The 25,238-nt window shown below is 49.6% G+C and overlaps 1 protein-coding gene across 1 annotated transcript; it reads left to right on the top strand.

The window, feature by feature from the left end:
* The first annotated feature begins 13,348 nt into the window (after positions 1–13,348).
* RPN1 (ribophorin I) lies at positions 13,349–21,917 on the top strand. The gene is made up of 10 exons (XM_069866219.1): positions 13,349–13,629; positions 15,706–15,770; positions 16,651–16,957; positions 17,122–17,331; positions 18,279–18,471; positions 18,804–18,903; positions 19,169–19,307; positions 19,463–19,582; positions 20,038–20,283; positions 21,303–21,917. Exons 1-10 carry the CDS (start codon positions 13,411–13,413, stop codon positions 21,483–21,485), a joined length of 1,782 nt encoding a protein of 593 aa, XP_069722320.1. The 5' UTR covers positions 13,349–13,410; the 3' UTR covers positions 21,486–21,917.
* Positions 21,918–25,238: the final 3,321 nt, after the last annotated feature.

The following is a 25,238-nucleotide window of genomic DNA, read 5'->3' as shown; positions in this document are numbered from 1 at the left end:
TAATAGTAACTACTTCTTGTATCAGTTGTGGTGTTCCACAAGCCCCCACATGGGCACACAGTGTGGTTCAGAAGGGACCCGCATCATGTGTGGCATCACAAATGCTGCAGCACTGCCAGTGGCCGCTCTGGGAAGGCTGAGGGCAGTAAGAAAGGGGTGGGGAAATGTTCCCACTTTGTGGTTTCAAGAGTAAAGGCTGGGAACACAAGGGCACAAATCTGTCCTTTGGGATCTCGTTATTTGCAGTGGGAGTGTGCAGTGAGGTTGTAGCAACAGCATTTGTCGGGGGGGGGAAATAGAGAAAAATCAAAATATGATAATTAAAGAGACAGAATCACTAGGTTGGAAAAGATCTCCAGGATCATCGCGTCCAAACGTTCCCATCAGTAACTAAACCATGCCCCTGAGCACCTCATCCACCCATCTTTTAAATACCTCCAGGGAAGGTGACTCAACCACCTCCCTGGGCAGCCTGTTCCAGTGCCAAATGACCCTTCCTGTGAAAAATCTTTTTCTGGTGTCCAGCCTGAACCTCCCTTGGTGGAGCTTGAGACCATTCCCTCTTGTCCTGTCCCCTTTTGATTCATCAGGCAGTGAATAGTTTCGAAATCAGTACTGCAGGGAAGTACAATGGGGACTTGGAACTGGATGATCTTTAGGGTCCCTTCCAGCCAAAACCATTCTGACTATGCAAACTCCAGCACCTCAGTCCATGAGGTGATATCCACCCCAGTGCTACAAGAGAAATCCACTACTTCCTACCCTGTCTGTTGGCAGTAAGTTCATTTTATTATTCAGTAATTACTTGAACATTCTTTTGTGTTCATCCCAGTCACATGATATTGTGGGTTTAGCTAGCCCCTGAACTCAGGAAAGCAGCCACAGAAAGAAAGTATTTTTAGAGCTAATTAAAGAGATAAAAGGGCCGAAGCTACTTATAGCTACATTAAAATCACTTGTGAGCCATACACAGCAGACGGCTTCCAGCGCTGTAGGAGACGGACTGATCTGCAGAGAGATCACAGAACTGGCAGTCAGGAGACCTTTGCTCTTCCTTCTGTCCCCAGACACATCTGCCATGTATCATTAGGCAAATTGCTTGCCTCCTCTGTAGGGGAACGCTATCCTCTGTGTGTCACCTGGAAACGGGAATGCTCTCCTTGGAAAGGGGAATGCTCACCTCTGAAAGATGCTGCAAGGTTTGGGTCATTAATGCTTGCAAAGCAGTTTGAGATCAATGGTGTGAAGATAGCGCAGCATAGCGAGCGTGTGTTAAAATCATCGTTACCTGCCAGGCCAGGTTTGAATCCCTTTTGAGGAATATCCATGGCAGAGCACGTGGGGTGGCCTCACAGTGTCCTGCTCTACAAAATCAATGGTGAAGGGGCCTGAGCCTGATTTGACGCCTCTATTGCCCAGAGCAGCCCTCGTGCTGTCTGCAGCGGGAACCACCTCTGCTCCGAAGGGCAGCCAGACCAGGGCAACTGCAGCGACTCATGGTCACGTTCTCCCTCCCACACACCGGTGCCAGCTCTCCACCGGGCCTGCCCTGAAGCGCTTCAGCACTACATTTGCTGATAATGAGCAACAAGAGCACACAGATAAATTTTCTGTCAGCTTAGTGCACTTCATACAGGGCACAGCTCATGTGAGAGAAGAAGCGGGTGCGGCAGGACACGGCTGCTGGTCCTTGGGCTGGATTAAGTTGTGGAAATGTAGACTAAGAGAAGGAGAACGGGAGCCAGGGCTGCAGGGCTTTTCTTGTGTGATGCTGGAAAGTTCATTCCCAGTTTTGTACCTTCATTTCCCTATCTGCAGGACTATATTGCTGTTACCAATCCATCTCGCAAGAGAGGGGAGCCTGTGACATCTAGTTTATTACTGCTTTTAAGCTTCCCCTTTTTAACAGCTGCAGATGAACCTGGTACCAGTTAAACATGGACTGGATAAAAGAGGAAAAGCTTTAATTAGTGAGTGATGGAGAAAACCCTCCCAAACACACAAGATTTCTTTGGATGGGGAGTAAAGCATCCTCTGAGCTCAGCTCCAGCACTGTGGACCCTGGGGACATCAGCAGCTGGTGGGCAGAGCACTGGCTCGCCCCAGTCCATTTCTTTTAGCAGGAGGCCTGCATGTTGGGCTGTTACCATTGGACTTTAATGACGAGTTATTGAGTGCTCCTGAGCTCTCTTTTCCTATAAGTTTTTTTTTTCTTTCTTTTTATGCAATTTGAAAAGCAAGTGAATTTCCCTTCTTTCTCTACTGTGGAGCGATCCTGGCACCATCCATTACATACCTTTGTTACGCAGAGGACTACCTCGTGCCAAGTTCCCATGTCACTTGCTAGCTTTCTTGGCATGACCAGCAGCTGTGTCATGCAATAGCTGTTCGTGATGAGTTACTGATCCTCTGTGGGAATGCAGCATTTTCTCAGACTGACGAAGCAAGATCCTGCCTGCTTTGAAGAACGTGGCGCTAGGGAGGACCAACATCAGCAGAGAGGTCCTCCCTAGCTGTCTGGATGCCTGTCTTTTGCCACAGATGTGAGCTGGATTCACAGTGATGGAATGAAAGTAGAATGACCGTAGTAAGAAAGTGGCAAATGGAATTACTGACCGGTGGCTTTTGCATTTTGCCTGACATTATGGACACACCACACACATGCACACCTCCCCACCAGAATAAACAAGTGGCCTGGCAGAAACCAGAGCGTGGTGTGATAAGGAGCCCAACACACTTAGTTTCAGTAGCCAGTGAAGAAAACTGCATTCCTCATCTGACCACTTATTTTCATAATATCAGAACCCAATGAAAACTCATAAAAATGGACCAATTTGAAACCAATCGTGTCCAGTCACTAACACTGCGCTGAGGAAATCCATTCTCTGCCTTTGAGGGACCTTCACATAGGTGAGTGGATGCCTAAGGTTATAGTGACGGGTCTTCAGACATTTTTCAGTGCAGAAACCTCAACCTATTTCACACACTCATCCCTCTAAACCAGGAAGTAATAATGCCTCCAGCTTTGATTTTCTCCCCTTTGTGATATCTAATCTCTTGTTTACTAATCTTCCTGATCCAGTTAGACACAATAAAACATGACATGCCTTACACCATCTCTTTGCTTTTGTCCTTGAACCAAAAGGGATCCTCCCTTTCTCTTATTAGTTTATAAGATGGCAGTGTGAACAGAGATACAGAAACACCTGCTGGCTGCTGATTTTGGAATGGCCTGCAGAGCAGTCCAGGGAGCACAGCGCCTCAACTGTGGTACCTAAACATCCTCAACATCACCTGTGAACAGCCTTGTGAGGAACAGCTGAGAGAGCTGGGGGTGTTTAGCCTGGAGAAGAGGAGGCTGAGGGGAGACCTCATTGCTCTCTACAACTACCTGAAAGGAGGTTGTGGAGAGGAGGGTGCTGGCCTCTTCTCCCAAGTGACAGGGGACAGGACAAGAGGGAATGGCCTCAAGCTCTGCCAGGGGAGATTTAGGCTGGACATTAGGAAAATATTTTTCACAGAAAGGGTCATGGGGCACTGGCAGAGGCTGCCCAGGGAGGGGGTTGATTCACCTTCCCGGAGGTGTTTAAGGCACGGGTGGACGAGGTGCTAAGGGACATGGTTTAGTGTTTGATAGGAATGGTTGGACTCGATGATCTGGTGGGTCTCTTCCAACCTGGTTATTCTATGATTCTGTGATTCCCTGCAGTGCCTAATGCGTCCACCCTCTTCTGTGGACTCACAGCTACCCCGCCCCTGGCCATCTGTGACATTAAAAGCTTGAGGAGAGCTTGCTCATACTTCTGATACTTGTCCAGTATATTTCAGCTCTTCTGAGTCCAGCAGTCCCTCCTCCTTTGCACTGGGCACAGCCCTGGGACCTTTCTTTGCCTCTGTGCCCAGAAAGATGTAGCACCAGCCCACAGTGGCTGTACTGCTAAGTGAAAACTGTCTGGAGATCCCTACATAAAGGCTGTCCTATCTCAACTAGCTATGCAACGCTTTCCTCCTGTCACCTTTAGCTTTCCAGACCAGCTTCCTCAAATTATCATTATAATGAACTAACTTACTAAAATTAAAAAAAAAGGGAACTAAAATGCAGTACAGAAAATATCTTGCTTTTGTACTCCAAGCTTTGTCATCCTTTTTTTTCTTGTCTAAAGCAGATGCACCCTGCTTCTGCTGGCATTTTGTTCATCAGAAATCTTCTGCTATTGCATGACCACGTGTGCATTTCCACTGACAAGAGTGCAGTTGTTGTCTTTTACCTGCCCTCTCCTCTAATCCCTTCCTACAGTTCAAATACCGCTCTGGTACTCTATTAATGCTTTCACCTTTTCAGTCCTCAGCTGATTTTTGAGTCATACAGCATCAACATGAAATCAAAAAGCTAGCTCTGAACAAGACTTGATCACCAGATACTAACCATAGGAAGCAACAGCAATCATGCTATCTCGTGGCAGATCTCCAATCTGAGCTTCTGCTGAGGTGCAGAGGACACTGCATATAGTGCAAGGAATTACCAGCATCTGCACTTACTGATAAAATGCAGCTGCTGGAGGCTGAACATCTTAAAAAAACAAAGCACCGATAAAGGGTGCCATATTGATGGTCCAGTCTCTGAGCTTGGGGGCAGAGAAATGCCTACATCCTATCCACGACCATAATCCCAAGAGGCTGTCGCACCAAGTGTGACTATCACCTCAGTCTCCTGCAGGACTCCCAGCTGGCTTCCCCAGCTACAGAGGTTCTCCAACACCAGCACCTTCACACTTTTACAGCCAGTACTAAATACCAGCTAATTAATTTTTTACGGCTGCGTTGGAGGTATGCTGGGCAATTTCATATGATTGTTCTTGGTACTCAAGTGAAGAAGAAGATCCAGGGAGTGAAGTAACTTCCCTGAGGCCAGAGTGAGTCAGTTACTTTGTCAGATCTGGGTCCCTCTAAACACGGACATTTCTGAAAGGTTTTTTAAACCAGAGGAATGGTATAAAAATAGGTACAGGGAAACGTGCTCACAGCCAGCACAGAACTGCACAGGCCTTAGAAAAACTGGCCCTTATTCAGGAATCAAGGTTTTGTCAAAGCAGCGTGTTACCAAAGCAGCAGGTTCTGCAAGCTGTTACTTACCAACCTCTGAAGCCTTCCAGTGAAGGTCTGGTGTGCCTGAGACCTCTCAGCTCATACCATTAGTGGCTTTGAAGCCATGGGGACAGGGCAGGACAGGGCGAGGGTTGGCAGTGCCTGGAATACTCTGCAGGACCCACAGGTTGCACGCCATGGCTCCTCTCTGCATGGGGCATCGTGCGACGGGGTGGACCAGCCACGTGAGCTCTACAACCAGGGGTTCTGTGGCAAAGGTGGCCCTGTCATGCTGTTGATGTACCTGGAATGTGTCATGGGATGGGAGCCTGGTGCCACGTGACCACTGTGAGTGGGAAACTTTATGGGACAGGTGACTCGCATGTTGCTTCTTCCTTAGCAATGAGTCAGTGCCAAAAGATGTGCCAAAGACACCATGGGTAGGACACCATGTCCCAAAGACACCTACTCCATGGGTAGGAACCAAACTGGCTGCACTCATGCTCTCCAGGATCTACAGATCCATACTGGATGCAAAGGGTTGTCTGCAGCGACCCAGTGGGCTCCTCTGGGACCCTCCCTGGAAAGGACACAGACGTGTCCCATAGTATGATTCCCTCCTCAAACATCAGCCAGGTCTCTGCGAACACAGGGTACTGCATATTCTCTTCAGATCTATCTGCCTCAACTATTTCAAGTCACAGATTTTCGCAATCCCCTCTTGTCTGTTCTAAAAGGAGAAGTAAATTCTGTATCAATGGCAACCATGGGAAGCCTGTATAATTTTGAGTGCATGTTTTCGAAGAGGGTGACAAAGATACTCAGCCTTGAAGGATAAGGGTGTGTGGGCAGTGAGGTTTGCTTTGCTTTTATCTTGGACAACACTTTTCAACGCCTTGCGCCTCAGCAGCTGCATTTTTGACCCCGGGGAGTTATGACTCACTGTTTGCAAATCCCTAAGCCACCAAATTGAAGGTATGCTCTGCAAAGCACAATTGCCTAAAACTGAAATGGTTATAGGTGGGTGTTAAAGCTCCAGTTACTCTGTTCTAGCACTCAAGGCTGGCTCCGTATCCCTGTGTGAATTTCTGGCAATGAGAAAACAGCACCTCTTACTTTGTATGAACAAGTAAGTCTCTGTGTTTGCCTCCTTCAGTGAAGTCCTCGGCCAACCTGAGAGCAGTCAGGCTAGGAAAGATTCATTATCCCATCTACCCCAGCACAATGCCAGGCTGAGGAACAGTTGCTTTTGCTGACCAGCACTCCTGCCCTCTGCAAAATTGCTTCAGACGCAAGGTTATTGCTTCTTGATCATCAGTGTTTTGCTTATCCGGAAAGCGACTCCTGCAGACCAATGCTGTTCACAGAAGGTTAATGCTCCCTCTTTTTGCGTTACACATCGAATAGCCTGTGGTGGGAAGGAATCGCCACCAGCCATCTGGCATTGTCTCTGGGGAGGAGGCCACATACATGCATGCCTGAGGGCCCTGAACAGCCAGGCTTGGGTCCGAGGTTTTGATTCAGCCCGACAGGGACACAGGAGCCACCTTTGCAGAGCATCATCGAAGGAAGTCCCTCCCAGTGGATTCCAAAATTTAGTAACCTAGTAAGACATTTGCATTCTCTCACAACAGGCACTGCTAAAACTCTGGGCTCCTGGAGGAAGCAGAAGGTTCAGCAAGAGTTGCCAATCAGCAAATGACCCCCTCTTGCTGCTGTTAGTGGGATCCTCAACTTTCCACTGTCTATGGCAGATCCTGCAAAGCTGAGGCTTTAAAATCCAGGTTTGAACTCTACTTGAACAATGGGCTTCCAAAGCAAATACATCAGGAAGCACTTTCCTTTACAAAAACAAGCTGAGAAGGAGTTGCTCCGTGTGAAGTTGCACTGAGAGTGGCCAGTGATGGTTCTACCCTCGCACTAAGGACAGGACGGTGGCCCTGGAACTGTACTCTTCTCAGGTGGGTCCTGGCACCACGTTTGCAGGACCTTAAAGGGTCAGCAGGAAAAATGTAACTCTGCTTATGTGAACGACAGGGCCCTACATCACACCATGGTGCCTGGCACTGTTACTGCACAGCCCTTCTCTGCCTGGGTGAGACGCGTGCCACCTCTCCCCGTCCTTCTCCTTGGGGACAAAGGCCACCTACTGCAGTGGCACTAGGAGATGCACTGAACACCTCAGAGCCCAGCAGACTGGCAGGATGGTGATGAGATTATAGTAGAATCATAGAGGCACTAGGCTGGAAAAGACCCTGGAGATCTGATAGGAATGATTGGACTCGATGATCCGGTGGGTCTTCTCCAACCTGGTGATTCTATGATCATCATGCCCAACCATCCCTGTCTGCTACTAAACCATATCCCTAAGCACCTCATCCACCCACCTTTTAAACCCCTCCGTGGATGGGGACTCCACCACCTCCCTGGGCAGCTGTGCCAGTGCCCGAGAACCCATTCAGCGAAGAAATTTTTCCTAATGTCCAATCTGAACCTGCCCTGGCATAGTTTGAGGCCGTTCCTTCTCGTCCTATCGTGCAGTGAAACCTGCTGATCCCTGCCAGGAGCCTGCGGCGAGGGAACTAGGCTCCCCCTCTACCTGGCTAACGTGAGCCCCGCGGCGACTCCAGGGAACCCCCCCAACCCCGAGCGGCCGCTGCGCCGCCTGCGTAGCGCACGCTATTCACCAAGGGGCAGCGCTACGTTACCGCGCCCCGCCCCACAGCGCCCCCTGGCGGCGGCGTGCGGGGAACTGCAAGGGGGGGACCGAGATGGGAACCCTGGTGGTTGACAGCGGCTGAACGGGAGGCAGCAGCGGCCCAGGGGGACAACAGAGACAAGAGCATCCTGGCTTGGATCGGCTCGGATCAGGGGCCAGCAGGAGCGGGGAAGGGGTCATCTCCCTGTACTCAGTGCTGGTGGGGCCGCATCGCAAATCCTGGGTTCAGTTTTGGGATAAAAGGAGGGTTCAGCCTGGAGAAAAGGAGGCTGAGGGGAGACCGCATCACTGTCCACAACTGCCTGAAAGGAGGTTGTGGAGAGGCGGGTGCTGGGCTCTTCTCCCAAGCGACAGCGATGGGACGAGAGGGAACGGCCTCAAGTTGTGCCAGGGAAAGTTCAGATTGGACGTTAGGAAAAATTTCTTCACTGAATGGTTTCTCAGGCCCTGGCACAGCTGCCCAGGGAGGTGGTGGAGTCCCCATCCATGGAGGTGTTAAAAAGATGGGTGGATGAGGTGCTTTGGGATATGGTTTAGTAGTGGACAGATATGGTTGGACTGGATGATCTCAAAGGTCTTTTCCAGCCTGGTGATCCTATGATTCTGCTCCAGTACCACTGCCTGGACCCTGCACACCTCACCCACACGTGTACAAACATGTGTAGCAGATTTTTGCCATTAGCAGCCCACCAGTGCCTGTCTATTGCTATTTCAGTTACATTTCTAGTAAGCTTTAAAAAAAAAAATAGTTAAAAGTACTTTTTATACTGATGATGTCTCCTCCTTGCTACAATTTTCCCCTCCCTGTTGCAACCATACCTGTAACACAATGGTCTCACCCCCTTACAAGACTTACAGACTCCTGTTTTCTTCAGCAGGTTTTCTTCTGTGCTTCCCGATGCTTCATACAATTGCTGTGCACAGTTACTTTTTTCTGACTCTCATGGTCTAATTTGAAAAGGAAAGCAGATTATTTTATTTTTTTTAAAGCCAGCAATAAATTATTTTAAAGACGGGTGAAAATTGCAAAGGCTCTTAAGGTAAGGGTTCATACTGCAGATTCCCAAAGTAACCCTAAGAAACCCCAGAGGAGCAGTCCAAGCAGACAGTGCCCCATTAGCACAGTCTCCATGTGAAGATGCAACAGTTTTCCAGGGCAGCTGAACAAAGAGCAGGAGCTGAGCCCCAACCAGCCCCTCTCCGGGCCCACTACTCCCATGGAAATCACAGGCGAGCCCCAAGCAAGAATCGCGGTGTGTTTTGTTTGGCAGAGGCTCGGTGCGAGTTGTGCTGACTAGCTGAAAAATGAGGTTGTAAAAATAACGAAACTGGAAGACTTCCTTTTTATTCCAGCTGACTTTCGAGGGCCTTAGCAAGGCTAAGTAAACTCTGATGTCGCTCAGCCAGGTCGTCCCTGCTCTCTTGTGGCTAGGAACTGCAAAACCTCGCCTAGGATGGAATACAGAGAAAGAAGTGCCCTCAGCCTCCTGCTGGCAGCTAGAAAGCTGCCTTGATTTTAAGTGGACAGGATTCAACAGTGAAACATCAATAAAGTCCGAAGCGCAGAGTTTTACCTTGGTCATCATGACAGCCACACGCCTGCGTTCTTTTTCAAGATTGCTGTTAGATTTGTATTAAAATTTGCAAGATGAGGTATTGCCAGGATGACTTCTACCACACATGCACAGCCCTGTTTAATATCTCCTGTCCCTGACCTGGGCTCCTCAGAGAGCAACACGTGATATCACGGTTCCTGCATATTTCTCATGCAAGCTCCCCACTCATACGAGGATCATACCGGGGTAAATCCTGTTCCCTGCTGCGACAGGCTTCAGTGTGCTCCTGTGGTCACAGGCAACCCGCTCCTTCAGGAAAACAACTTTGCCTTTCCTCCTTGAGAACAAATTGCTCTGACAGATGACACAGCCCCGAGTTTGGCACCAGCCCTGTAAAAACAGCATAGCGTAGGGTTTTTCCTGGAGTGCAGTTCTGTCCATGGCTTATCCTGCCAGAGGCATTTATTAGACCACTCATCCTTCAGCCCTCGCAGACAGAGGACCTGGAGCTGAGGCATTGTGACAGTGCCTGGATAGCAGGAGGTCTGCTCACCTCTCTCATGCTGCTTCTCAACCCGCAGTTCCATTACTGCTGGAGGGAGAATTTAAAAAAACAAAACCACATAAAGAGACAAAAACTCCAGACTCCTGGCTGTCACTGCTGTTTGGCACTGGCCCTGGGTGGCCAGATCCTCATGCAGGCACTCAAGCCTGGGACAGTTAGGGGACAGGGGTGGGCACAGGTCCCACAGCGCTTGTCTCCTGTAGAAGCAGCCTCTCCCTGCTCGAGCACTGCCCACGAGCTATCTGCAAGCTATCCCAGCCATCATAACCAGTGCACCCAGCCAGGGACTCCGCTGTCCCCACGCCAGCTGTTAACTGAACCCACGCATGAAGAAACAACAGAGCAGCACCACTCTGCACCTGCTCAGTGCCTATAAGATGGGCCAGCAGAGCCAAACTTATCCTTGAAGCAAGAAGCCTAAAGGCAGCAGCTTTTCAACCCAAAGATAAATTTAGTCTATGTGGTAGGGCTCAAGACTTGGAACAGACGCTGTGCAGGCTCGGCATGACTCAATTATCACAATTAGAAAAGGATCCAAACACAGGGTTAGTGGATAACAGCCCGATTCAGAGCTTGCCAGGGTCTGAGGTGGGTCAGATGTTGAAACTTTTGCATTTTCCAGCAAGCTCAGGTCCAGGCTCCGGGCTGAACCCATCAGAGAGCAACCTTTGGCCCAGGATGTAACAACTGAAGCCCAATTATCTCCAGACACCAGAGGAATGCACATTTATTTCTTTCCCTCCCTTTGCCAGGAGAAATTGCCTGAGGAAGAGAAGGGGAATAAAGGCTGGAGTTGCATGTTATTAAAGACGCAGCCTGGAGTTCATTTATTCCCTGTGACACAGAGGCTGGGGTTGAAGGAAGGACAGTGACAGCCGCTCCTAGCAGGGAAACTTTCCACAGCAAAGCCAACCCAGACAACTGGAAGGCGTACCCAGATGCAGCGCTGCTGGTCAGCTCTAAATTAGAGCAGGCTGTTTTGTTCAGCCCTCTGTGTTTTGCAGCAGCTTCTCCCTGAACCTGCCTACCCAGTTCCCCTGGCACCAAAGCCCAGCTCTTTGGAGAACAGGGCCGAGATAAACATGCTTTTCCTGGAGAGCAGAAGGACCTGGAATATTTCCCTAGCTGGAAGCATGAGGCCAAGGAGGGGGAGACCCATCCCTACGACCATCTCCTGCTGTGCTGCTGGAAGACAGCTCTGCTGTCACCCCAAACACGGTGACAGAACTACCCGCTTGCGCTAGGAGACACAAGCGGGGCCAGCTGCCAAATTCAGAGGTCTGGCACCTAAGTAAATCAAAGGGAAATGCAAGTAATTTGCCAAGAAAATTTCCATGATAGGAATTGGGGGCGTGGGGGAGCAGTGAGGGGAGAAATGGAAAGCCAGCGAAGAGGTGATGCTGTTTTGAACACAGCACACGAGCAGACATCCCATTTTATTTAGCCTTTGCCAAGGGGCTGTTTGACTCCAGATCCAAACTTGCAACATTTAGGAAATCCCCTTCCGATACTTGGCAATCTCAGGCCAATTCAAAGCATTATCTCCGTGACTCATATTAGGATCTTAAAGAAAGGTCAAGTCCTGGATCACATTATGCAAACATGAAAAGTCTGTTGTCCCACAGGGCTCACAGGCAAAAGCCCTGCTCCGGCAATCACAGCAGACAACATCCGTTCCTTGCTTTTATCTGCTTTAGATATTTGGGAATAAAGCGTCAATCACCTCTTCCCCAGTCATGTGTTAAACCACTCACATTTTCTTCTCTCCAGCAATCTTTGGCCAAGCAAGTTCAAGGATGGCTATCGTGCCTTGACTGCCTGCAGCACTTCCACTCCAGCATCATTTAGTTGTCAATTATCAGTAGTTTTCAGCAGAAAATTTGGATTCAGCTTAAAATCTACTTGCGTAAAACCTTCCCCTACAGAGCAAGAGCAGTCTGTGTGCCAGTGTGACAAACCATCCCAATTTGTTGCTCAGTTATTCTGAGCAGTTATTCTGCTCAGTTATACTGCAGTAATCCTGCAGTAAATCTGCAGGATTCCATAAATCCATCTCTGGTGCTAAATCCCAGTGCTGCCTACACCAACTGCCCTTCTCTGGTGCAATCCCATCCTAACTCCATCTCTGGTGCTAAAACCAAGTGCTGACTGCCCTTCTCCAGCGCAATCCCAGCCTAAGCCTGTCTCTGGAGCTAAATCCCAGCACCATCTGCCCTTCTCTGGTGTAATCCCACTGCTATCTCCACCTCTGGAGCTAAACCCCAGCACTGCCTGCCCTCTCCACACCAGGCTGGAAGCCACCAATGTCAGAGCCCTGTGAGAGCCAGCGCTGGCTGTGAGCGAGGAGAAAACAGAGCTGCTTTGCGGAGCAGCTGGAGAGGAGAATTAAAGCATGTGGATGCCTGCGGAGAACCTCAGCTGGTCCGAGTGATCAGAATGCAAGTTTAACATTGACCTTAAGCAGATACCCGCGTATCCTTGAAGAGGCCAGGGAGCCCCAAGAAGAGCTGAGTAAATGAGATCAAGAAGCTGCCAGACTGCAGGTGGAATTATCCAGTTATGAAGTTACAACAGAGAAAGAGTCATCCACGTGGGTCTTTGGCTAAACCAGTCATGGACGCACATTTCCCAAAAGATTTAAAAGGGTTTGTAAAACAATAAAGGTGGTGCTTTTGCTCATGACTTTCTGTGTGCCGTGTCCGTCCCAACTGTGGCAGAAGCCCAGCTACCCTGGACTGTTTTCTGCGATCTGTAAAGTCCAGAGAAGAGCAACAAAGCTGGTGAGGGGGCTGGAGAACAGGTCTTATGAGGAGCGGCTGAGAGAGCTGGGCGTGTTTAGCCTGGAGAAAAGGAGGCTGAGGAGAGACCTCATTGCTCTCTACAACTACCTGAAAGGAGGTTGTAGAGAGGAGGGAGCTGGGCTCTTCTCCCAAGGGACAGGGGACAGGACGAGAGGGAACGGCCTCAAGCTCCACCAGGGGAGGTTCAGGCTGGACATTAGGAAAAAATTTTTCACAGAAAGGGTCATTGGGCACTGGAACAGGCTGCCCAGGGAGGGGGTTGAGTCCCCTTCCCTGGAGGGGTTTGAGGAACGGGTGGACGAGGTGCTGAGGGACATGGGTTAGTGTTTGATAGGAATGGTTGGACTCGATGATCCGGTGGGTCTCTTCCAACCTGGTGGTTCTATCATTCTATGATTCCTAGAATAACAGAATTCATAAAATTCACAGAATTATAGAACTCATTGAATCGCTTGGTTAGAAAAGACCTTCGAAACCACTACTAACCTACGCCCAGCATGTCCCCTATTAACCCTTTCAGGGCCGGGGACTCCCCACCCGCAGGGCTGTCCGGACGCTCCGCCCCCAGCGCCGCTGGGCGCCGCCATCTTGCTCCTCCTCCCGCGCTGGGCGCCGCCATCTTGTCGTGGTCGCCGGGCGCGGGCGCCGCCATCTTGCGCCCTCCCCGCTCGGCGCGTCCCGGCCATGGCGGGGCTGCTGTGCCGCCTGCTCCTCTGCCTGGCGGCCGCCGCCGCCGATCTGCTGCTGGAGGAGGCGCGGCGCTCCGTGGACCTCAGCACACACCTGGCTAAGGTCTCGGCCGAGCTCAGCCTCGCCAACGCGCCGGGCGGCGCGGCCGCCTCCGCTTTCCTGCTGGCGCTAGAGCCCGGCCTGGAGCCGCGCCTCGCCTACCTGGGCGTGCAGGTGAGCGCGTGCACGAGGGGGGTGGGGGGGTCGGTCATGGAGGGAGGGGGGCTATTCATAGGATCATAGAATCACCAGGTTGGAAAGGACCCACATCATCATTGAGTCCAACCATTCCCATCAAACACTAAACCATGTCCCTCAGCGCCTCATCCACCTGGCTTTTAAACACCTCCAGGGAAGGTGGCTCAGCCCCCTCCCTGGGCAGCCTCTGCCAGTGCCCAATGACCCTTTCTGTGAAAAATTTTTTCCCGATGTCAAGCCTAAACCTCCCCTGGTGGATCTTGAGGCCATTCCCTCTCGTCCTGTCCCCTGTCACTTGGGAGAAGAGCCCAGCTCCCTCCTCTCCACAACCTCCTTTCAGGTAGTTGTAGAGAGCAATGAGGTCTCCCCCCCAGCCTCCTCTTCTCCAGGCTAAACACCCCCAGCTCTCTCAGCCTTCCATAAGGCCTGTTCTCCAGGCCCTTCACCAGCCTCGTTGCTCTTCTCTGGACTCTCTCCAGAGCCTGAACATCCTTCTTGTGGTGAGGGGCCATGGAGGGGTGCGTGCACTAAGAAGCAGAGTGGGGGGTGTCCCGGAGGGAGGCCTGTGCCCGGCGCCTTCATGGCCACGTCAGCGTAGCGCCCCGGTTCCCTCGGCCTGGGGCTTTGCATAGAATCATAGAATCACTCGGTTGGAAAGGAGCTGTGAGAATTAATTGATAAGTTTTGCTGCAGATGGTTTGTGTGTTTAATTATCTAGTCATATAAGTGTGTCTTCATATAAATCTGTCTTGCATCAAGAGATAATAAGCAGACAATCTCCAGACCTGAAAGAATAAACACCCTCTTAGAGTTCCAAGAGTTTATAAATATGCTTAGTTGTCTAGCAAGATGTAGTTTTCTTAGGTCAAGAGATGACCTGAAGGAAGTCTCCAGACATGGTTAGCTAATCCAAAAAAATTATAAGTATTCTTTGAAGATTTATATGCTTCTTTGTTTAAAACTAGTGTATATGCCCACTGCTTTTGGAGGAGGTCATGCCTTCTTTTAGAAGGGCATCCAATTCAGTGCTGAATTGTAAAATAATAATATTATTGCCTTTGCTTTGAAGACTTTGTCCTTTTTAATATTTTAGCAGTGAATGTTTCTCACAGACCCACTGGATCATCGAGTCTAACCATTCCTATCAATCACTAAACCATGCCCCTCAGCACCTCATCCACCCATCTCTCAAACACCTCCAGGGAAGGCGATTCAACCCCCTCCCTGGGCAGCCAGTTCTACTGCCCAGTGACCCTTTCTGAGAAAAATTTTTCCCTGATGTCAAGCCTGAACTTCTCCTGGTAGAGCTTGAGGCCACTCCATTTTGTCGCTGTGGGCCAGGAGGAGGGAGTGAGGAGTCAGGAAAGGGTTTGGGTTGGAAGGGACCTCAGAGTCCCACCCCTGCCCTGGGCACCTCCCCCCGGATCGAGGGCTCCAAGCCCCATCCAACCTGGCCTGGAACACCTCCAGCACAGGGGCAGCCACAGCTCCCCGGGGCACCCTGTGCCTCCCCGCCCTCACAGGAAAACATTTCTGCCTAGGATCTTCCTCATACCCAATCGAAACCTGCCAGAGATGCTAGTGTTGTGCTGTGCTTGCATCCCCAGTGGGTGCAGGATCCGGCCACTCACCCTCAGGATGTACGAGAGGGCTTGTCCGAGCCTGGAGGTGTTTGCTGTGATCTCTTCACTTGCTGGCAGGCCAGGTCAGGTTCCCGTGGCCTGCTTGGTCCTCAGCTGCTGTAGAAAACCTACAAGAGAAACCACAGAGGCAGGTGACCAAGATCCTCATTTGCAGCAATTACAGTGACTGTACTTGCTGTTAACTCTCCCAAGTTCCCAAGCCATCTCTGGTATCTGTTCTTGCACACTGATCACACTGCAGTCTGTATTAATGAAAAAAATACTATAAAAGAACTTTTTTAAAAATTAAGTAATCGTCCCGCAGGATAATTCCCCCTTGTAAGTGGGAAAGGGACCACATGGAGTTTGCCCTGGATATGTTAGGTGTTTTAAACAACAGCACACTGATAATTCTGTTGTTTTGGACCAGGTGAAGGGTGAGGAAGAGGAGGAAAACACCTTGGAAGTGAGAGAGACTAAAGTTAAGGGCAAAAGGTGAGTGTCACACTCTAAGGCCATTACCCTAGTTGTGCACAGGGGTTCTACCATCTTCCTTGCAGTAGGAGCAGAAATAGTGTGCTAGTCCCACATAACTAGCCTTTTGTTCCTGAGAAGATCCAGTCTGTACTCGGGCCTCTTCCTGGGGTGCTACAGAGCCAGGGAGCACAGTTTGTACAAGCAGCCAAACTAATTCCTGCAGCCCAAGAGACCTCAGTAGAAGTCATTCCCCCTCCCTCAGAGGCTCTTGCCTTTGGGGAGATAGCATACACACGTTTAGATCTCTGCACTGAACCCAGCATGAGCAGAACATACCTGCTTCTTATAGCCACTCATGGCTGCTAATGAGGGGAGAGCATCTCTCAAATACAGCTCAGCTGCATTCAAGGGGCTCAGCTGTGCTCATTCTCTTGTACTTGGTGCCTTAAGTAATTCCCTGTTCCTTTATTAAGGAACATCAGGTCAGAGAAGCATTACAGCTGTGGTCATGCTCTTACCCACCGCTCCATTTGAGGTCTCAGATGATTGGCAGTGGTGATTACAGAGAGACCGTAAGTGCTCTTTGGCTGTGTCCTCAGAGTACTGTTCATGGTCTTCCTTCTAAAGTGGGAGACAGGTGTTTTTGTGAAGCAAAGGCCATAATTGGTGACCTGTGTAAAGGCACCTGTGCTGCCTCCTGTCCTGTTTCCCCAGCCCAGAGTAAGCACACCCGCTGGAATAAGACATCTGTATCCCATGGAGGAACAAATACTGGCCACAGTCACACACGATATATGGGCTGTGTGGGCTCCCATCCACAGGGAATATTGCAGGGTTTGGATCCGATCGCTCTCTTCTGGGAGATCTCATATGACTTGCCTGTTCTTGTCCCTTCCAGTGGGAAATTCTTCTCTGTGAAGCTGCCGTCTCCTTTGGCACCCGGAGCCAAGGTCCGTGTGTCTGTTGAAATGGTTTTCACACACGTCCTGCAGCCCTACCCCACCCACATCACCCAAAGCGAGAAGCAGTTTGTGGTCTTTGAAGGAAATCACTATTTCTACTCGCCATACTTCACCAAGACCCAAACGACCCGGGTCAAACTGGCTTCTAGGAACGTGGAGAGTTACACCAAGCTGGGTAACCCTTCCCGCACTGAAGACACAATTGAATATGGCCCCTTCAAGGATATTCCTCCGTACAGCCAGGTAAGCGTCTGTGCAAAAGAGTGGCTCCAACCTCCCCATGCAGTCGGCTTTCACCTCTGCAGAGCTTGTCAAGGGGGTTTCTCTGTGCGACACGGAGACAGAAGATTGTGAGAGGAAGTTGCTCCTTACTTCAGGTCTAATAGTTTATCTGTTTTCTTTGTTAGGACACTCTGAAGGTGCACTATGAAAATAACAGTCCTTTCCTGACCATCACCAGTATGACCCGAGTCATTGAGGTGTCTCACTGGGGGAACATTGCGGTTGAAGAAACAGTTGATTTAAAGCACACAGGAGCAGTGCTGAAAGGCCCTTTCTCCAGATATGACTACCAGAGGCAGCCAGACAGTGGAATCTCTTCTGTCAAGTCTTTTAAGGTTGACTTTTTTGTGCTCTGGCTTCCTCCTTTCTTACATCCCCAGAGGAAAAAAAATAGTTGTCCTTTGCTTTGCCTTTTCCTTTGGTAACCGTACCCAAGCAATAACAGACTATTAAAGCTCTGACCCATTTTCAGAGAAGGTTCACATTAGATAGGAATAGTTTCTGGAGACAGAATTAGGAGGTTGTATGCTTTATTGCATCTGTTGGCCAAACAAACTGCATATACCAGGGCAGGTAGTGTTTCTCCCCACTCCCACCACTCCAATCTCGGGGACCCTCTAAATGCCTTAATCCCTGCGTTGGCAGCTCTGCTTTCCATTTTCCACTGTGTAAGGACCTGTTCTGTCTCCATCCTCTTATTTTCAGAGTTGCCTTCTCTGTCATATCCTCATCACGTTGAACAGCATTAATTGGAAACTCACCCATTCATTCCTTGCTCACAAAGCACAAGAGTTAAAGCTGTGGCTCTGCTAGCCAGATGTAAAAAGCATTAGGGGTTTTCATCTGAACCAAAATCTTTTTCGCTGCTTGAAGCGTCCAGGATTGATTGTTGTAATTCTCTAAGGTGGTGCAGCCAAATAGAAATCTCATTTTGGCTTGAGTGTGAAGCCAGCAAGCTCGGTGAGCTTGGGCAGCGGGCTGGAGTGAAAAGGGAATTGCTGTCCTGGTGGGCATGATGAGATCCCTTGCCATCTAGGGTATTTGAAACCGGGCTGGAGAAAGCCCATTCATTTAGAGGCCAAGTGATTTTAGTGCTGGCAGCCACTTCTGTGGCTGATTGCTTAGGACAGCACAATTTTACCACTCAGTGCAACTGAATGGCCATTTTGTCATCTCTCACACGGGAGCGCAATTTCTCGATGTTTAACAGCTATTACTGTTTTTTCCAGTTTCCCTGGAAATAACTCCTAGCTGATATGATGCCTTATTTCTCTCCGTACAGACCATTCTCCCAGCTGCTGCTCAGGATGTCTATTACCGAGATGAAATTGGAAACATCTCCACCAGCCACCTCCTTGTCCTGGATGATTCTGTGGAGATGGAGATCCGTCCCCGCTTCCCACTTTTTGGGGGATGGAAAACCCATTACATCATTGGCTATAACCTGCCAAGCTATGAGTACCTCTACAATCTTGGTGGGTGGCACAAGAGAAGGGAATAAGAAACCTTTTCCTCTGTGTTCAGAGGTGGTTGCTGTGCAGTAAAGAATTAAAAGCTGTGGTATGCTGCGCCTTAGCAACAACAGTTGCTAGCTCTTATTTCTAGAATATGCAAATCCACCTTCTTTTCTGTGCTTCCATCATTTTTTTGTAGGCATCAGGTTAAAATAATCTTGAAGGAGGTGGTGCCCCCTGCTGCCCAATGCATCCATCCAAATTCTGCTCTCGCTTTTGTTAGGAGCTGACCTTCAAGCTTGCCTGGTGTTCTTTCTGGAACCGTAACCATCCTCTGGTCTGCGCTTTCTTAGGTGATCAGTATGCCCTGAAAATGAGGTTTGTTGACCATGTGTTTGATGAGCAAGTTACGGACTCTCTGACAGTCAAGATCGTCCTGCCAGAAGGTGCCAAGTAAGTGCCATTACTCTGGCTCATGACTGCAGACGATACCGTGTTGGTGGCAATTCTCCAGCCTACTCTGATGGCCTGAGGGCAGTAAAACAAAACCATGACTGAGCATGTGGAGGAGACCTTGGAACACAGCTTTGCTTCCTTTTAAAGTGTTTAAACTGCATAATTGGCCTTGTGCTAGAGGCCACGACTGGCCAGCTAAGTCCTAGATTACATCATCTCAAACACTGTAGAGTCATATGGGACTTGCTGGTTTTATCCACAGGAACATCCATGTGGACAGCCCCTATGAAATCAATCGTGCTTCAGACGAGCTTCACTACACTTACCTGGACACTTTTGGACGTCCAGTTATCGTGGCACACAAGAGCAACCTGGTGGAGCAGCACATCCAAGACATTGTGGTGAGTGTAGTCTCTGTGGGTGGTTTGCCTGAGCAGTTGTGCCTCCTCTGAATTCAGCAGCATGGTCCTAACACCCATATTGTGGTGCCTGAGGAGAGGAGTTCTCTTCCGCAGTATTAGGGGTCACTGCTCAGTGTTTTGAACTTCTCTTCTAGGTTCATTACACCTTCAACAAAATCTTGATGCTGCAGGAGCCTCTGTTGGTGGTTGGAGCCTTTTACATCTTGTTCTTCACTGTGATTGTCTACGTGAGGCTGGATTTCTCCATCACTAAGGTGCTGTATGAAGAGCCCTGTGGGAGCATTAATGGCTTACTTGGCTCACAGTTCGAGATTTTCTATACCAATAATTCTCACTTACTTCCAACTGGATATTTTACTAGATGCTTAAATGGAGCCTTGTTTTTATGCTGGTTGAGCATTGATATTTCTGCAGGCTTTGAACTGATGTGCTACGGCTAACTCTTGCCTTCTGGATAAAAAGGAATCCCTCCCTGAGAAGCAGGGATGTCCACAATTCTCCTTTGGCGATGTTCTCACTTTCTTTTTTTTAGGCTGTTTTTGGGGTAGACTGAGTGCTGAAAGGTGCTTGCCCTAGTCATTACTTGTACATCTAATTACTGTCAGTTGACTTCAGTGCAAAGGGAATCGTTTCTGTGACAGATTGCAAGCAGGATTTCATGCAGATCAAGGATACGACTGCTTTGGTCTTCTCCTCTGTCCTCTTGCAGGATCCAGCTGCTGAAGCTAGGATGAAGGTTGCCTGCATCACAGAGCAAGTACTTACTCTGGTGAACAAGAGACTTGGGCTGTACCGTCACTTTGATGAAGCAGTGAATAAATATAAGCAGTCACGGGACCTCTCCACCCTGAACAGCGGCAAAAAGTCTTTGGAGACGGAGCACAAGGCCTTGACAAATGAAATAGCCTCTCTGCAGTCTAAACTGAAGACAGAAGGCTCTGACTTATGTGATAAAGTAAGAAATCCTAGCTGGTTTTTTTTTAAGCTCTTCTATTCTTGGCTCTATCAGGTATTCTAGGTGAGTTTTAATTTGGGCTTTAGTTTCTGCAGCCTGTAGTTTTTTTTTCCTCTGAAAATGGCTCAACACGTGCCAGAGTGCCAAGATCATTTTATCCTGTTTGCAGTAATCTTGGTTGTGCAGCCCTGTAAGTGCTGCTGGTAAACAGCCCTTGAGCCAGCGGCATGAGTACAGTTTAATGCCTTTGTAACACAATCCTGATGCTTCTCACTGAGCTCATGGCGGTGACACTTAGGCAAGAAGTGCAAACTATCAACATGTTATTGGTTCTGACTTCACTACTGACACCAGCTGAACCACAATCTTCTACCTCATCTCTTACTTTCTTGCAAGTGTGAGTTTTGTGCTGACAGAACTGTCGTAACATGATGCTCCTCAGGAGGTGCTTCACTGTACCACGTTGAAAGCCGTGGCATGGGGAGCACACACGCACTATCCTTTCTTCCCTCCGCTGTATTTCAACACTTACCTGGAACAGCCATTTAACCCCACGTGAGGGACACTTTAGGCTCCAAGATCCATTCAACCAACAGCCACATTGTTTAATCTGTTACTCGAAGAGTAGCTCTGTCATTGCAGACCTATTTCTCATACATCATTAACTGTAAGGGGACAGCTTCCAGCTGTCATAGTTGCGATTTAGCTTGAAGCCTTTAAAATCTATCATAAACACTGTTTAACAGTCATTGCACCTGTTTCCTGCCAGTATGGCTCCTGGGTCCTCAGAGCCCCTTCCTATATCTGCACTGCTTAATTATTCATTCACGAGATGTTCCTTATAAGGTGGTGCCAGGGAGAGGTGATAGCTCAGGAGGCAGTATTGAGGGATCGGAAGTGTTTCCACTTTGCACTGACTTAATCTTTTGCTCCAGCCTTACCATTTCTTCTATTCTAGCTTCACTGTAGGGATGTTTTCTGTCTCCTCTAATACACCCTTTGTTTCTCACTCTTGTAAGGTAAGCGAGATTCAGAAGCTCGACAGCCAAGTCAAGGAGCTTGTTCTGAAGTCCTCGGTTGAGGCTGAGCGGCTTGTAGCTGGCAAGCTCAAGAAGGACACGTACATCGAGAATGAGAAGATGCATTCCAACAAGCGCCAGGACCTGGTCACCAAAATTGACAACATCCTTGATGCTTTGTAACTCCCTGGTTTAGTGAGCAGGTGGAGGGAAGAGATATGAAGGGAGACGAGAAGCCTGGGAGTGGATAAGCTTTGAGCCAAAACTCCTTCCCAGCAAAATTAGGGGAAAAGTTGATGGGAAATATCTGAAAGTACATTTTGGGTTTTGATTTTTTTTGTATAGAGCCTGTCTGCTCAGCAACACGTGCTGTGCAAGGGACCATGATGTCATGCTGTTTGGCTGGGTAGCAGGGTTATTTTACCAGAGCTGAGACTCGGCCAGGTTGTAAAAGTCTCTTGCTTTTGGTTTTCCCTGTATAAATGTGCCCTGACTGAATGCACACAAACAGCCAGTCTGAGCAGACGCACTCATGGCAAATCTGAATGTTGCATCTCCAGAAAGAATAAAAGACACCTTTGTTTTACTTTGAAATAAAACTGCCACTGCCTCGCCTGTACGTGTTGTGCTGGCATGGGGGGAGGCAGAGGGGCTGGGTAGCCCCATCCTGCTCCTGGGCAGGCAGAGCGGAGTTCAGCCCTGGCTGCTCTTGCCTCCTGTCAGCTCCAAAACTCCACCGCCCCACAAGTCCCTGACCCAGGCAGGAAAGAAAGACAAGCACTTGTTCCCTGAGAATGCACCTACATCTTGACAGAGCACAAAAATACACAATGCAACCCCTCTTGCATGTGTTGTGCTTTTGTGCAGTGTGTGACAACAGTCCCTGCATCTCTTGTGCTCCCTAAGCAGGCCCTTACTCACACCTGCATATCCTGAGGTGTGCGTGCAACTCCCTGATAATTTCAGTCTCATAAGAAATTTATTCCTGTGTGCCTCTGCTTCTGCGTGCTGTTAAACACCCTGGAGCTGGCCACAGGGACTGTGATACGGGTCTCTACTGCAATTGCTTGGCTTAGTTGTTTACCAAAGCAGTTTGCGATCCCGATAGAGAAAGAACTGGAAAAGAGGACAGCGGACTGCATCCCTCTGCCTTCTTAATTATGCTTCGCCCTTACCTGTGGGCCTGCACCCATTTGGTCAAAACACGTGCACAGTACTCAGGGAGGTACAGGGGCATCCAAAGCCTGGCGGGTGCTGTCTTGCAGCTGGGGCGATGCAGAGAGGTCCAGGGAAAGAAGAGTGAGCAAACTGATGATCCCAAAGACATCTTTACTTTTCCATTATCCCTGGCAGAGGGAAGGCAGTGCCACGCTGCTTTTCCCACATCCCACCTCTGCCTGGCTTCCCAGGCAGCCCAAACCCCCTGAGATGCCCATTACACTAAAGCCCCCTTGGGTCGATGGCGTGTCTCTGTCTTTCCCTCTCTATCCTAAGGGTTCTGCTCGATCAGGGCACACCCCAGCCCTCACGGCTGCTGGGCAGCTTCAGAGCCCAATTGTTAATGGAAGCCACGGCTGCAGAGACAGCAGCTATAAGCAGGGAGGATGAATGCAGTCTGCCCCAGCAAAAAAGGCCTCTGGTCCCCAAGGAAAGCTGCCCCAATTCCAGAGACTGAGAATAAAACAGCTGCTGCAAGAAGTGATGCTTTGCTCCTCTCCCACACCTCCTTTCTCCTGCCCTCCTTGGGCGGCCACAGCCCGCTGCGCCGTGCGCCCTGAGCTTGTTTGGCCTCCAGTGCTGCTCCTTCAGTGCCAGCTCAAGCACAGGGAAAGGACAACTCAGGGCAGGTGGCCCAGGGACATCCTCGCTCCAGAGCTAAGAGCGGGTCCTCGGGGCAGGCAGGAAGACCCCCAGGGAGACAGGCTCTCACTCCTACATACTTTTCAACTGAGTTATGAAATGAGATAGGCATTCCCCAAGGTTGGCATCAACCCCTAGAGGGGTCTCACAACCTTTGTGTCTGCTCTCCTGTGCCAGCTACCCCCAGAGCTGCTTGGGGAGCTGCAGCAAGGGGGCACCCGACATCCCAAAGCACACAGCCCCCCCACCAAGCCCCACAAAAAGAGTAGCTGGGGCTCCACAATCTGTGACCAGCCCAGAGCAGCACCTACATAGGGGAACCCCATCAACAATGACACAGAAGCAAAGTGACCTAGAAACCAGAGCAATTTCTGGATTCCTGTGAATTTACTCCTAAAAATAAACCAGAAAAGGAGGAGGAAGGAAAACCATAGCACCTACCAGGAGGCTGAGGGACTGCAGGAGCTGGAGGAGAGCCAGAGCAAGAGCAGCTGATGACAACAAACAGATCAATTAGGTCAGCAGCTGCTTGTCTGCTGAATTTAAAGGGGGCAGCCTCCAATCCATAGAGTGGGAGAAAGAATGGGGAGGGTTGTTGGGTCAGGAAGATAGTCAGCTCTCCACCTCCTGCTATCCTTCTCTTCATCTCTGAGGGTTTGGAGGGATCCGACCTCAGAATCTCTTTTATGGCTGTGTTTTACAAACCATCAATGCATCCAAGAAGGTTTCAAAATGATCTTTCTGCTCAGTGCCCAGTGATTGCCCCATGGCACCATTGCTGGCACCATTTCTGACTGGCTTCAGGATCTGCCTGAACTCCAGCTGCTGCTTTCCAAGGCTATCCCTTATTTATTCCAGGCTTGGTAGCTCATCAAGCATGAAGAACTGGAGCCAGCAGGTTCCCAAAGCATCATGCCTTCCAAAAACAGCCAGGCCTTCAAGAGAGGGCTGAGACCTGCAACAGGATTGAGTTTTCTCCGTCTCTGCTGCTCTGTGTGGAGACTTTTGTCTGTGTGGGTTGGGAAATTCACTTGTCATCTTGTTCAGAAAAAAATAGCCTGGGGAGTCTGTGGAATTGGGAGGCATCTGCTGGGAGAATTGCAGAGCAGCAGAAGTAAAAGAAAAAGAAAAGCTCGGATAAGAGAGTACTCGAGACCCTCCAGAAGATTAACATCTCACGGGTAATTAAAGCTGAGCCCTGCTGGGACTCTGTGATTAGGGTTGCTCTTGTGCACAGTTTTGAACCAAGAGGTTGGAAGGGGTGAAACTTGCCTCCGCAGCAAAGGGAACAAAATGAAGAGAGAAGGCAAAAAAAAAAAAAAATAGTATGCGTAGAAGAAGGAAAAGGAAACCACACAAATGCAAGATTTGCCAGTGAAAGCGAGCAGCCATGATTTCAGGTCCCCAGCTCAGCGCAGGCACCTGCCTCACATAGGCTGGCACACAGCTCCCCCCACCTCCCCGCTGCTCCCCTGGAGACCCCCGCACCCTGCGGCTCCTTCTCACCACGGTGCTGCCCACACCCAGAGCTTCTCCTGGGCAGCCGGAGAACAACTTCTCCCTCTTTGACTTCTCACTTACCAAGGGAAAATACAGAACTGAAGACACACCAGGAGGTCCAACACATCCTCCAGTTGATGCTCAAACTCAGCAGCTGGAAAGAAAATTAGGTTTTATAGTCAGGTGCATCATAGCTCCCACCCACACCCTGCAGCCTGAGCCAGCCCCCCATCCATCCTCCGTGGGTGGCGATAGCCACAGATACTGCTTCTGTGCCATCGACCCTGCCTCCCCTTCCCATGCTGACACCTCCCCTTTGCTCCACGGGGATCAACCACCACTTTTGTTTAGTTTTCTTTTATCATCCAACTAAATAAAATCACTGTGCTTAACTCAGAGCAAATCCTGGAGGTCTATGATTCCATCGAGGTTTTGAGCAATCAGATCCAGTGGGAGGTGTCCCCGCCCATGGCAGGGGGGCTGGAACTGGATGGGCTTTAAATTCCTGTCCAAGCCAAACCACTTTGTGATTCTATTGAGGTTTGCAGTCAGCTCTGGGGATGCCAGGTCTCTGTA

This window comes from Phaenicophaeus curvirostris, chromosome 11 (assembly GCF_032191515.1).
Source record: "Phaenicophaeus curvirostris isolate KB17595 chromosome 11, BPBGC_Pcur_1.0, whole genome shotgun sequence".
NCBI lineage: Eukaryota > Metazoa > Chordata > Aves > Cuculiformes > Cuculidae > Phaenicophaeus > Phaenicophaeus curvirostris.
This window is presented reverse-complemented; position numbering and strand designations above follow the sequence as displayed.